The sequence below is a fragment of the Natator depressus genome, chromosome 6, assembly GCF_965152275.1.
Source record: "Natator depressus isolate rNatDep1 chromosome 6, rNatDep2.hap1, whole genome shotgun sequence".
Classification (NCBI taxonomy): Eukaryota; Metazoa; Chordata; order Testudines; family Cheloniidae; genus Natator; species Natator depressus.
In genome coordinates this window covers 100,668,509-100,683,620 of record NC_134239.1, presented here as the reverse complement: position 1 = coordinate 100,683,620, position 15,112 = coordinate 100,668,509, and the positions used below count along the sequence as shown (strand labels likewise).

At 42.9% G+C, this 15,112-nt stretch overlaps 1 protein-coding gene across 2 annotated transcripts in view; it reads left to right on the top strand.

The window, feature by feature from the left end:
* The window catches only part of RPS6KA5 (ribosomal protein S6 kinase A5), a 198,707-nt gene that overhangs the window by 164,670 nt on the left and 18,925 nt on the right, over window positions 1-15,112 (top strand). For both annotated transcript variants that reach the window (XM_074956117.1, XM_074956118.1), the window contains exons 12-13: window positions 3,539-3,632; window positions 7,541-7,711. In XM_074956117.1, coding sequence (XP_074812218.1) covers window positions 3,539-3,632; window positions 7,541-7,711 — 265 coding nt within the window. The remainder of the gene's footprint in view (window positions 1-3,538; window positions 3,633-7,540; window positions 7,712-15,112) is intronic.

Below are 15,112 nucleotides of genomic sequence, written 5' to 3'. Positions count from 1 at the left end.
CAGAACGGCACTACAAACATCCCTGGACATAGCAGACACGAAGGTGAGAACAGCAGTCAGAGCTGTAGTAATGCACAGAGCATCATGACTGCAATCTTCGGGGATTCCAAAAGATCTCCAAGTGAAAGTGGAGGATTTCCCATTTGACAGAAAAGCCTTTTTCTACCAAAACAGACAAGGTCCTCCACTTGATGAAAGATTCCTGAATGACTCTCCATACTCTCGGTATACATACACCTGCCACGAAACAGAGACGTTACCAGCCATACCAATGAAACAGACAACTTCATTCCAACATCAGCAACAACAAGAATATGAACCCCAAAGTCAATGACCACTACCAATACAGAGTTCTACCTTTCGGCCTTTCCCTTGTGGGAGTAGTGGCACACTTCCGCAAACAAGGAATAATCATTTTCCCATATCTAAGCTGTTTACTAAAAGGGCCTACCCGCTTAGACGCAATAGACAACTTTCAGAGGACTATCACTCTCTTCTGGAAGGTAGGGTTACAAATAAACAAAAAGCGACCCTAGGTCCCATACAACAATTGGACTTCATCAGGGCTCGCCTCGACTATGGAGGCCAGGGCATCACTACCAATGAACAGATTCATAACTCTGACCAATCTTATCTAGGTAGTCACGACTAGCCCACAAATATTGGCATGAACCTGTCTACAACTATTAGATCACACGGTGGCCATGACCTTTGTGGTAAAACACGCAAAACTAAACATGTGCTGCCTACAAGGTTGGCTGAGTTCAGTGTACATATCAAGCAAACACAACCTGAACAGAAGCCTAACACTGCCATCAAAAGTACTGGAATCTCTACAGTGGTGGACAAGACTGGAGAATGTATGCACAACAGATGCCTCGTTGATAGGCGGGGCACCCATCTGAACTAGCATATGATCCAAGGGAGGTAGTCATTTACCAAGACCCAACTACACATCAACCTACTAGAATTATGCGTGGTGTACAATGCCTGTCTTCACTTCCTCCCACTGATAAATTACGAAACAGTATGAGTGATGACCAACAAGATTCATTGCATGTTCTATATAAATTGACAAGGAGGAGCCCACTCTCACTCACTATGCATCGAGGCCATGAAGCTGTGGAACTGGTGCATAAATCACAATATAAATGTCGCAGTCTTCTACCTCCCCGAGTGCCAGAATATGATGGCGGATACACTGAGCAGATAATTTTCTCAGGACCAGGAATGGTAAATGAACAGCAAAGTCCTACTATACATATTTCAATGATGGGGCTTCCCTCCCATCGATGTATTCACAACATCACAAAATCAAAAATGCCCCCACTTTTTCTCGAAAGCAGGAATGGGACCCCGATCACTGGGGGATGCCTTCCTAATCACCTGGGACAAATCACTCTTTATGCATTCCCACCGATACTGCTGCCCTCACAGGTAATACACAAGATACATGTCAACATAGCCAAGGTGATACTGATAGCCCTGACATGGCCCAGACAGAACTGGTACCCTTATCTGATGCACATGGTTTTATGCGCTGCATGAACTCTCCCACTTCGGACGGACCTGTTATCACAGGACGATGGTCAAGTTCTCCACCTGAATCTGGAGAAATTTCACCTGAAAGCATGTCTCCTACATGGTTCCATCATGATGAGTTACACTGTTCAGAACAGGTAAACATGTATTACTAAACAGCAGGATGTCAACCACGCGCAATGTATACCTCCAAAAATGGAAAAGATTCTCCTTATGGTGTCAGAAAAACAGATAACTGAAGTTACTGCACCACTTCTGTTAGTGTTGGACTACATATTAGAGTTAAAGAATCCGGGCCTTTCAAAAAGCTCCATTAAAATACACCTAGAAGCCATTACTGACTTCTGACTGAGATCGGAATATCAATATTTGTGCATCCAATCACCAACACTTCCTCACCAGGATGCTGAATGTTTATGTGAAGGTACACCAACTTACATCAGTATGGGACTTAAACCTGGTGCTCAAATGCCTTACCAGACCTCCATTTGAATCCTTAGCTACCTGTTCCCTACTTCTTCTATCAGTGAAGATGGCATTCTTGGTTGCAATCACTTCCGCCTGGCGAGTTAGTGATACTGGGGCTCTCATGACCATATCTTTTTAGGGACAAGGTCACCTTGAGACTGCAAAATTCCTACCCAAAATGTCATCTTCCTTTCATCTAAACCAACTGATCCACTTTCCTTTTTACCCTAAACCACACAGGAACACACAAGAGACTATTCCACATACTCTAGACGCCCAACGCTCAATAGCATTTAATCTGGACAGAACTAAGCCTTTCCGAAAATCCCTAAGGCTTTTCGTTTCCACAAATGAACATTTCATAGGCTATATCCACACAGAGACTGTCAAAATGGATCTCTAGCTGCATCCAGTTCTATCAAAAGAACAAAACAGAACCCTTAACGGGGACCAGGTCTCATTCTACACTATCAGTAGCAATCTCAATGGCCTTTCTGAACAATGTACCAATAATAGACATATGTAGCGCTGCTACCTGGGCCTCTGAACATACATTCATGAACCATTATGAAATCACTCAAGGTCAGATGCCATGTTTGGCCTAACAGTGCTTTCTTCAACTATGCAAACAACTCTGAAGCCCCTTCAGTCCACAATGGGGAACTGCTCTACAATCACCTGAAGTGGAGTACCCACGGGGACATCACTCAAAGAAGGAGAGAAGGTTACTTACCTTGTGCAGTAATTGAGGATCTTTGAGATGTTTGTCCCTGTGGGTGCTCCACTACCCACCCTCTTCCCCTCTACTTCGGAGTCTGCAATAGGGACTCCACGGTAGAGAAGGACCTGAGGGGATTGGACCATGCGCCAATGAGGCGCCAATGGCGCTGCAACTGACTACTGCCCACGTGCATCCCAAGCGGACACTGTTACCAAAAATCTCCGATGAACAGTGCCGGGATGCACCAATATCTGAAGTGGAGCATCCACAGGGACACACATCTTGAAGAACTTCAGTTATTGCACAAGGTGAGTAACCTCCTTTTTTTTTTTTTTTTCTGAAATTGATCCACTTCACCTATGATATTTGTAAGATTTCTTCAGAGTTCAAGTGTATAATGAATATAGTTGAGTATAGTGCTATTATTTAAAGTGATATTATTTTATGCAAAATGGATTTAATGTTTCCATACAGCTTTGGAAGTACTTCTCTGGCATGAGGGTGGAACAGGTAGTGCCAATGTTTCAAGCCTAATGGGCAAGTCTGAATTGCTTATAGTGTTCGTAAAATAACAAAGTTTTTATTCTTAATATTCCAAGACATGCCTGAATCATAAATTTGTTTTATTTATTTATTTACCCCCACTCTTGTTTGGTTGGTTCAGTTTGCTTGTTTGAAGGTGCTGATTTCTAATTGTGTATATCAAAAGGGCAACTGTTCTAATATTCCAAAATCTGGATTAGGAAGAGTTTAAAAAATAGATGTAACAATTTTCACTTTGCTCAGTTAAACTTGGTAATTTTCCAGAATGGAAGCCAACACCCAGAGGGAAATAACGGCTTTGAAACTCTGTGAAGGACACCCCAATGTAGTGAAGTTGCATGAAGTTTATCATGATCAGGTATTCTGAAGAAACTATAATAAGTATTTTCCAAACACATTTTGTTGCGTGTAGCATTAACTCTTGTGATAAAGCTTACTGCCACTCTGTATAGGCAGCTTTTTCCAACTAATTGAGTCTTGTCTATCTAGAAAAATTATAGCAAAAGCATTAAAGCCAAAGGAGATTACATTTTTATTTATATACAACAAAAATGTATTTGCGAGAACTCAGGTATACTTACCTTCCTTCAGAGGTATTGTGAAGTTTAAATGATATATGTAACATGCTTGGGAATCCTTGAATTTATGGTGCCACATAAGTACCAAGATTATTTCATAATTTTGTTTGTTTTCAAATGAGGCAACCCAAATAATATAATAAATTACCAAATTTAAAAGCAGCTCCTTTTTTAAAAAATATACTAGAATGTGCTTGAGTTTTATTTAGTTGTAGAAACCTCAGTTATCTACTGTATCCGAGCATAGTTCAAATGTAGTGGACAGTGGTGGCCTCAGGGAAACCAGAGCAGCTGGGGGCCTACTCTAACTTGTTCTGCCGGTGTAAGCTCCCCAGCAGAAGATCAGATATAATAAAGCTGAGCTCCTCTCCACCCTTGAAATGCCCCCAGCCCCTTCCAAAATATCTCCTATGCCCTTTATGCAAGGGTCTGAGAGAACAGCTGGTAGGCATATGCAGCACAAAAATGCACTTAGCAAACTGAAGAATCTGACCCACAATCTTTAAGGAAGGAGGAGATTTACATTTTCACTATTTATTCTTTATGTATTAAAATATGTTCAGAATGTATTATCAATGTACTTTTTTGAGTTCTTAAGCAGAAAAATCTGTTTAAATTAGCTCTTCATGGCAAGGTGCTATATTTATTTTCTTCTTTTGAGCACAATCAATTCTTAACAAACAAGATATAACAATAAATGTACTCTTAGATTACTGTGAATCTGAGTAGCCTACCTGCAACCAGCCACTCATCCTGCTTTTCATCCTTTTTGCAACATGTATATAGTCACCACCTCGAGGCTTCCGCAGACTAGAGCTGGTCAATTTTTTCCAAATTTTGAAATTTAAAAAAAAAAAATCACAATTTTTTTTCTCAAAAATTTCCTTATTTTGTACTAGCTCTACTACAAATCTAATCAGGTTCTCCATTGGGAATCCTGCTCCGATTGGACCTGCCAATGTTTGTCAGGCTGTGACTCTTTTTTGGCAAATCCTGGGACATTTGCCATTGAGAGAATATTTTTTATCCTCTTTCCCTGCCCCTTCCACTGTGTTCAGGGATACGGGGAGAGAATTGAGAAAAAGTAACCTGAGAAGCAGTGCCTTTAGCTTAACTAATTAGATATAGTCTCTGTGCCAAAAAATGCCCAACCATCTGCACAATTCTGCTCCTCCTAATACTGCCCATCACCATGGTTAGGGGACAGACAGAAGGTAATATCTCTGTTCCCCTCACATCTTTTCAGACTTGTCTCACCTGCCCCAGATTATATCCTTGGAAATTTTTGTTGGGAGATAGGACTGTGTAATGGGGTTTACAAATCCCAAACTGAGCATCGGCAGAAGGGAGAGGAGAGTCTTCCCTCCTTACAGGCAATCAGGCTGATCATACCCCTGCACAGCTACCAGAACTGCCAGTAATGGACTCATGCACCCACAGCTGTGACCAATGAAGTAAATAAGCCCAGCTATGAAAGAGGGAGAACAGAGGGAAAGGGGAGGCAAAAAGGCCTGGGATAGCAGAGGGGCAACAGCCCATGCCATGCTGCTTCTGAGAAACTGACAAAGAGACAAAAGGAGACTGCAAGCCTTGGAGTTTAAAGGCTGATAGACTCCATTTAAGTTAAGTATTCATGGACTGGTCTAATTGTAGATGAAGAGGACCAGTTAAGACAAACCTAGGACTCCTAGACAGACTGAATCAAGAGCAGTTGACAGGGTGACAATGGCTATATCAGATACTCATACCCATTGTTTTTCAAGGATGGTTGCTAACCAGCCCCATCTTACTTAAGGGAACTACTGAGTTCTCAATTCCAAGGTACCAAAATCTTTGTGGTGAAGGGCTGTAGCCCTTTTCAAGCTTGGTGAGGTCACGGCCCATCTGACAGAGTGAAGAAAGTGTGGGCTATGGTTCTCCCCCTTTTTATAGAGGCGAAGCCTATATAACAGTCTCCACAATGAGTGGGATTTCCCTGTGCTGGGGAATTCCTATGTAAAGAGGACAGGGATTTCCCAACTGAGGAAACACTACCTACCCTGTATCTCTACAGTCTCTGGGCAGGATTACCCTAACATAGGGAAACCCTGATCCAAAACACCCTGCTGGCTTCCTGTCTGTGAGTCTTCTGCCCGGCCCCCCCACACCACGCCCCAACAACCTCATGCCCTACATTACTTCCCTGAAAATGCTATACTTTTCCCACTGCTCCCACCTTTACATCCCCATAGTCTTTCTGTTTTTCCTAGATCCCCAAACCTGACTGCTGTCTCGTTGATTTTCCATAACTCACCCCACAGCCCTACCAGTCTCATATTTCCAGCTGTCTCCCACAAATCTTATGTCCCTCCATCCAGTATTCCTTATGCCTCCCTGTCCTGGCCTCCCCCCATCAGCCCTCTTCAGTCTCTTTGTAGTTTTCCCCTACTCACCAACCGTGTTGTCCTTCCCTCCTCCCATTATGATCATCTGCCAAATACACCTCCTTCAAAATGGCCCCTTCCTCAACATCCTTTAATGTCACCTCTTCTCCAGTACTCCACTAACCCCCTGCCAACAGTTAACAGGTTTTAAAGAAACAAGGAAATTCTCACAAAAAATACTATAACTTCTCCCAATCACAAGCAAACATATGACATTTACTCCAAATTCAGACTTTGTAAAGGTTCAAAAAAAGACTTCTCAAAATTAGTTTTAAGGAGTTAATCTTGTTGAAGTTGTAATTAAGTTTGTGTGTTTGAGCATAATTCCATGTATTACGGATGCTTGTATGTTGGAAGGAAAAAGGAGTTTGTTGTGAAGTCTTGGGTTGCATTGGTGATATGTTTGGGCATTGGTGACAAGGCATGTGAATTGTGATTGGTCTTTATGTTAATGTTTGCCTTAAGTGGTGACTTCCTTGATTTTAAAAATGTTTGTCTTAAAGGAAATACACTCGCACAACCTTCCCTTTTAGTAACAAAGTTTACTGTTTGGGAATATTAAATATATGTTGTGGTTCTAGTAATGGTACAGCAGCAGCATGAATGCTTCTATGTGGGAGATGGGATCTGAAACAGTTGTGGATAATTAAAGACTTGGAAGTAAACTTTCAGGAGGCTGTGAATGGAATTAGGAACTTTTTCTGCTATTAACTTTATGTCTGTGATTAATTCTTCATGCATAATGATAAAAATGTACCCTTATGTGGAAGCAGGCAGTGTTCACCACTCTTTCAGCTAGTTTCTACCCACTAATGTGTATAAGTGAATCCCATAGATGTCAGTGGTAGCTGTGAGCATCAGACACCTCTAAGAGTAGGATTTGGTTCTTAATATTTTTGGTCTTGTGAAACAGCATTATAAACAGAAGCTTTACTCATCCTGACTTCTGGAAAGAGAGAACCTACTGCAGTATAGTATGTAGCTGGTGGAAGACAAATGTGTTGTGATGCAGAACAAAGAACCAGACAAAAGAACTGATGAGAAAAAAGTGCTGTTATGCTTTGCAGTTTAAAAGGCTATATTTTCCCACCTCTTTCTGTCTTAAATGATACAGGTTTTGTTTTTCCTAAATACAGTTGTGTAGTATTTTTAATACAAAACAGTAAAAAGTTAAGACCTAATTATTAATAATTAAAATCCTCAAAGTGTTGGTATATAATCTGATTTTTCTAAGGTTTCACATTAAACTGTTTTTTGTTTTCTAGCTTCACACATTTCTAGTAATGGAACTGCTGAAGGGAGGAGAATTGCTTGAACGCATTCAGAAAAAGAAACACTTCAGTGAGACAGAAGCCAGTTATATCATGCGCAAACTTGTTTCAGCTGTGAGCCACATGCATGATGTAGGAGTAGTCCATAGAGATCTGAAACCTGAGGTATAGTGTGGTATGATTGTATATATTATTGTTCTAATACCTTAGTTACACATTCTATAACAAAGCAGTGTAACCCTTTATTAAAGGGCATGGTTACTTTACTTTAATGGAAAAAGTACTGTAATTAGTGTGTTTTTCTTGCCTTTTTTTGTTTTTTATTAGGAAATGAGAGCTTCATACTTATTTACTGTCTAATTTTATTTTATTCCATTATGCTATGCAATCAATAGTAGAAACAATAAAATACTCAACTCAGATAAATAACTGATTTATAAATTTTGAATTTTTTATTTATAAACAATCTTAACTCCACCATGTAGCAACATGATGAGAAAAAAAATCTGTCTTCAAAATTCAATTTTGTCTCCTCAGGGACAAAAATTCTATTATGTTCTGATCATAAATGTATGGTTATTGCATAGCATAGCTACAAAGTGGCATTAAGGTTGTTTCAGTGCCTTTACTGTCCATTTCCAGGCCTCCTTGTACTTCACTGTGAATTCCTGGGTTTGAAGTGGTTGTTTTTGATGGAATTACAGTGTCCTTGTACTGTTTTTACCCTCAACCTTACTCTAGTTTAATACAGTTTTCACCTGAGAAATAATATAGGTGAGAAGGTAGTGGGTCTGGTAGTTTAAAAAGAGGGTTGTGGGGATCAGCAGGAGTCTGAACTAAAATCGTAGCCTGAAGCCAGAACTCTGAGGGGATAAGAAAGTAATCTGCCTCCATCAACCCACTAAACCTACTAAACTCCACCAAAAAACAGAGCACTGCGATGCAGAGGATGGATTCTCAACATAAAAATTAAAAATACCTCATTCAGAAGGGTGTTTCCAGCTCACAATGTGGAGAGGCCTCTCAGACTCCAAGTGAACACATAGCAGTCAAAGCAGACAGAAATGTGAAGGCTGAAGAAAATGAGTCACCAAGGCAGACAATTTGGGAGTTGATCTTCAAGGCCTTGAGAAATGATCTGATGACTGATTCTAGCAGTAAAGAAGGAAGTAACTGATTTGAAAGGTTGAGTCATTGTCTGTGCCAGAGATTGGCCTAAGAAGCTAGTAAGAGACAGCCATTGCTGCAGAGCTGCATGACACTGTTGGAACACAGAGAGAAGCAGCTTAAATTGGATGATCTAGAAAACAGAGTGCGAGGAACAACGTCAGAATTAAGAGACTACCTGAAAATGCTGAAGGAGGAAATACAATCCAGTATGTAAAAATTTTAATCGCAGATTTGTTAAATCTCAGTTCTCTAGAAGACATGAAAGTGGAGAGAATGCATATGGTTCTGTTCCCCCCACTTGGAGCTTATAATAGACCCAGTGATTTGATTGTGAAATTTCATCAATATCAGCAGAAAGATTTAACTATGGAAAGAGCCAGAGAACATTCAGAGTTTATACCCAAAGATGACAAGTTGTAATTTTTGCATGACCACTCTCCCTAACTTTAAAAAAGAGAAGAGAGTTGGGGGAAGTTTCAGCAGCACTCAAGAGGGCAGATATATGCTACTGATGGGGATTCCCATTTAAATTCTCATTCAGCTTTCAAAATCCGTTTTACCCAGTAAGAGACGTTACACAAGGAAAAACTACAGTCCACTCACTTGGGATAGAAATCAAAATCTCAGAAAGGCAAGACGATACTCTGGAGGTGGAAACTAAGTATAAAATGGTGAAAATATCTTGACAGATGGTGAAACCCAAGAAAAGGAGGATAGGAAAAGAAAGACTCGAGAGAATGTACTGTCATTGGCAAAAAATGAACTTGTACAAGAAGACTCAGATACATGAGTAGTTACCAAAAGATTACCCTGAAAGGACTTCTTGAGAGTCATCAAAAATGAGCAGTTTAACAGTAACTGTTAATGTTATAAAGAAAATAGTATGAAGTGTGTTTCAGTTGGGATGATTATAACTGTATTTAGTGTAGAGCATATGTAGGACAATGGGGCACGGGGGGGGGGGGTGGAGTGTCCCAGGGATGGGGATTGGAGAAAATAGAAAGGGGTTGTTGAGGAGCACTTAGGGGTTCTGTGTAAATCCTCCCCATGTTACTCAAATAATAGGATGGCAATCTATCCCTAAGGTCTCATAGGTGGAGAATGTAACTCCTTTGGATTGCAAGAGAAACAGTTCATGGGGAAAGTTAATGTGTTTAGGGTTCAAGAAAGCACAGTCGTTTGGTGTTTTGCTATTTTGGTATTTTATTTTTTAAAATAAGGGGAATAATGCAGGAGAGGGGTGGGAGGGAGAATTAATACAAGACATAGCTATGGAAATTTACAGACAGAAATCACGCCATATTCAGGCACATGGTTCTGAATAGAACATAATTTGCAACAAGAGACATTGGCCACTCAAGGGTTCATGCTATCAAACAGCTAAATAATCACAGTTTCAAGTTTTTCAGTAAGCTAAATAGTTAGTTATTCTCAGTGGTTGTTCCTTTTAAAATAACACCTTTGAATTTTAAGGGGCTAAATAATGTCGTTAAGAGGAAAAAAGACCTGGCTGAATTTTTAAAAAACCTCACTCTCAGATTATTTTACTTCAAGAAACTCATTTTTAGGAGTGGCATATTATGGGCATGAAAAGATGATTGGTTTCCAATCACAAGCAAAAAAAAAAAAGACTTCTTTAAAATACTGCAAGACTTTGGGGAAGGGAAATTATACTTGGAGGAGACTTCAGTTGCACACCGATTCCTTATTGGACAGATCAGATAAAGGAGATGAAGTGTATAGCGAAGCAAGTGCAGCATTGATTTCTCTGTGCCAAAAATTCAATCTCTCAGTTTGCTGGAGACAAATGCATTTAGGGGAATGAGATTACACATTTTATTCACATGCTCATCATTTACATGCTCGAATAGATTTCATGTTAATCTCTAAATCATTAATGAAGTGAACAAGACCTTTTGTACAGAAGAGGAACAATGGATTCTTCTTTGAGGTATTGGACATGTCCATTCCAATGTAGGTGTGTGTGTGTCTTGTGCACAGATGTCAGAGATATTTTTTTTCCCTCAGTGCTACCCATTAAGGTGGCTCGAGTGCCCCTTTTGCTGCGCCACAGCATGCTGGTATAAGAGGGCAGAGCTGAGCACCTCCTGTTCCTTCTTGCCACCAGTGGTGGTTTTCAGAGTGATCTCGGACTTGTTTACTCAAGTGCATCCCTCTCATTTTAAATAGTTGCAGTTAATTATTGTTTCTTATTAGATAGATAGTTTCTCAAGTAAGTTAGTGTTGTGTTTCTGTTTTTGGTGTCCTTTGGTACTGTTTCTTTTCTTTTGGTACCAGGCTTGGTACCACAATGATGCTCTGCTCCTCAGGGTTTAAGTCCTGCTGGTCAGTGATCCTCATCCAACCTGCCTGAACTGCTTGGGCGAGGCCCACATTAGTGACAAGTATCACATTTGCAAGGGCTTCAGTCCTCACTTAAAACAGCGAGACTTATGTGCTAGATTATGGGAAGCAACATTTTGACCCCCCCAGTCAAGTCATTGCATGGGGAGAGCACCCCAAGTACTTCACCATGGGTATGGAGTGCTCCATTAGACGTATTTTTGGCTTCTCTATCCTGATCCTGGTACCAAAGAAGAGACCCAGACCTTCCTCAGGCTCAGCATCTTGTTCATCAGCCTCAGTACCCAGGCAAGATAGAGGCAAGGACTCTACTAAACATGTGGCACAGAGAGCTACCTCAGAAGTCTCACCTCCTAAGAAGTGTTCGCTGCCTCCAAACCTCATGCCAGGTTCAGTGAAGTTGTCCTGAGAGACATTTCAGGTGCCAACAGTTGATGGCACGCCCATCTACCCCAGAAGCATATGCAGCCGGAAGAGACTTTGTTAGTGCCTCATTACAGATTTCACCAGCATTGGAAACTGTCCGACTGGTTCTTGCTCCCGCAACTCACCCCTCACTGCACCAAGAATCCTCAAGTACCACTATTTATACCTCCTCTCAAACCAGTCTTATCAAGAGGGAAACCTTTCATGATTTCTCTGGTACTACCCTCTCAGGGTTCAGGATAATTCTCTCCGGTACCATCTGCACCAGCACCTCAATTCTTGGAAGCCTCTGACTCCTCATCCTCTGACTTGGAAGTGCGGTCCTTTGTATCCTGGACAGGACACAGCACTGTGGTAGGAATTTCGGGCATTTATCATGGAGGGCTGCTTGGTTGCCAAGACATTGCTACAACCTATGCTAGACGTTGCAGACACTTTGGCCACAGAAATGGCTTCGGCAGTGACCATGAGAAGGGCATCCTGGCTGCAGAATTTGGGCATTGCTCCCGATGTGCAGCAGACCATAGAGAACTCCAGGGGGAATTATGTGCCTAAAAATTCTGTGTACAATATTTAAAAATTCTGTGAAAGTTTGCATATTTTATTTGTCAAAATAACAAAATATAATCAGGGCAGTTTCTATTATTTTGGTAATTTATTTCAAAATCCCTGTCAGGAACAATGTCTGTAACAATACAGACAACAAAAAATATTCAGGAAATGTTTTTTTGACAAACAGATTCCTTACTAAACATATTAATACAGAACTTTGCGTAATAATTCATTTAAAATACAGAAACGTATTTCCCGCAACTCTGAGAAAGAATGCAAAGGCTTGGGAAGTCAGAGTAATGGAGGAGCTGAGGGAAAGGGAAGTAGTTGCTGGGCAGGAGCCTAGGTGTGAACCTGGAGGATTGTTGGGTTTGGGTGGAAGAAGTAATATGGAACAGGTTTTTTCTTGGGCAGGAGGGATTATTAGGGGGCCTCCCACATGGGCGGCAGGTTTGTATAATTTTTGATGGTGCCCAAGTGGATCCGTCCCATCCATAGGATGGACTGGGGCAACTTCCCCGGGCCTCGCGCTTCGGGGGGGACACGGGGTCCAGGGTGGCCTGGGGGGTTAGTGGAGTGCCTGGCGCCGACAGCAGCGAGCAACCCTGCTCTGCCCCGCTTCTTCCCACCCCGCCCCCACTCCACCTCTTCCCCGAAGCCCCTGCCCCCGAGCAATGCCGGGAGCCAGCGAGGTGGAGTGGGCTGCTGCCAGCGCCAGGCCCCCCGCTAACTCCCCAGGCCGCCTTGGACCCCGTGACCCCCTGAAGCACAAGGCACGGGTAGGCACCACCATGTTGTGCGATGAACACTTGACAAAATTACCAGACTTAGTGACGGACATTGGGGGCGGGGTGGTATTATGTCATTCAATCGTTCAACCCATAAAATAGCACACATTTTGCCACACCGAAAAAACCCCAGTAACCTAGCTAATAAATAATAATAAATAACAAATTCAACTCATATAATTAATGAAAAATGTGTGTACTGTATATGAGATTATATGAGAAATGAAAATTGGCCAATGAGCTGGGAGCTGGGTCAGTGCTGGGGCCTCTCCGCAGCACGCAGCGACTCCGGGGATGGGGGGAGCTGCCCCCGAGGTGAGAGCGCCCCATGTTGCCGATCCATGGCGCAGGGCCCCCCAAAGCATGGGGCCCAAACATTAGTGGAGCTGGGCCCACCTTCATGAATATAGATGGAGCATAGGCACCACGGGCCCATATAACTCGCTGCCTATGCCCCCATGCAGACACTAGTTGACCCCTAGCCTCTCCCATTCAGTCAGGCATATCTGCCCCTCTCCCCATGTGTCCCTGCACCCCCACTCCCATTCAGCCCCTGTCTGTCTCCACCCCACTAGTCCTTCTGAACCCCAGTCTGTAACCCAGCATCCCTGTGTGCCCTACTCTTTGTCCCCCACATCATGTGTCTTCTCACCTGGCTCTACAGGCAGGGTGCTGTAAGGCAGTGGTTCTCAAAGCCAGTCCACCGCTTGTTCAGGGAAAGCCCCTGGCGCGCCGGATCAGTTTGTTTACCTGCCGCATCTGCAGGTTTGGCCGATCACGGCTCCCACTGGCCGCGGTTCGCTGCTCCAGGCCAATGGGGGCTGCGGGAAGGGCGGCCAGCATGTCCCTTGGCCCGCGCCACTTCCCGCAGCCGCCATTGGCCTGGAGCGGCAAACCGTGGCCAATGGGAGCCACGATCAGCCAAACCTGTGGACACGGGAAGTAAACAAACTTTTCCCTGCACAAGCGGCAGACCGGCTTTGAGAACCACTGCTGTAAGGAACATAGCCTATTCGCATTCCTCTTTAGGGCTGGCTGAGCCGGCTGCCCTCTGTTCTGGTGCCACAGCAGCCCCTGGTGGGTGAAAGGCATAATTGCAGCACCTCTCCGGCAGAATGTATTTTCTGCAGAGAAAAAAAATTGTGGGGGACATTAATTATGTGCACGGACAGGGGCACAGAATTCTCCCAGAAGTAAGAGAAGACTTGGTGTTTGGTGGCCAGGTGCTTTTTTCTGACACAATAGATGAAACTTCACTACTTCAAGGAGAGGCACCATTATGACAGACAACAGCAGCAGCAACAATACCGGCCACAACACCCCTTTGGGCTGTCTGTCCTTCCCCCGAGAGAGCAGGACTACCCTAGCAAGGGGCATAGGTCCCAAAGGTGGAGGCATTCTGGTCTTGGATTTGGCCAGTCCACTCTCCCTCCTTTGGTGCCCCCAAGTGCTCATTTTGACTCATTGGTCCAAAGCAGTGATCCGGTCATGACTTCTACTGGCCCTTCTACAGGACTTCGGGAACAGGATAGGCCATTTTCTCAGTGTTTGAGACTCAATTACTACAGATAGCTGAGTCCTAAGCCCTGTCAGTTTAGGTTATCCAGTTCCTCTCCACATCGTCTGTATCTGTCCCTCTTCAGGGCCCCCTCTCATGAGATACTGCTCCTCGAGCAGGTCTGTTTTTTTCTGGCTTTGGGAGCAATGAAAGAGATTCATCCGGAACACTGGGGTCAGGGTTTTATTCCTGATATTTTCTGGTTTCCAAATCCAAGGGAGGGGTCAGACCTATTCTAGACATCCACAACCTTAACAATATATCAGATACATAAGGTTCCTAATGATCATCCTATCAACTATCCTCCCCGCATTGACTCGGAATGATTGGTTTGCTGCTCTAGACCTTAAGGATGCTTATTTCCACATAGCAATCCTCCCGAGCCACAGATTTCTCCAATTTGTTGTGGCGAACTGTCGTTTTCAGTAACTGGTCTTTCCTTTTGGTCTGCCTTCTACTTCCCGGGTTTTTACCACTTGTATGGATGTGATGGCATTGTACCGCAGGAAGAAGGAAATCCATGTCTTCCCATATCTGGATGACTGGCTACTAAGGGCAGGTTCACAGAAGAAGTCCTTTCTCCCTTACATATTACACTGCACTTATACAACACTCTAAACACAAGAAAGTCAACGTTGGTTCCTACTTAGAAAATAGAGTTCGTTGGGTCCCTAATAGACTCTGTGTGTTTGAGAGCATTTTTGTTGA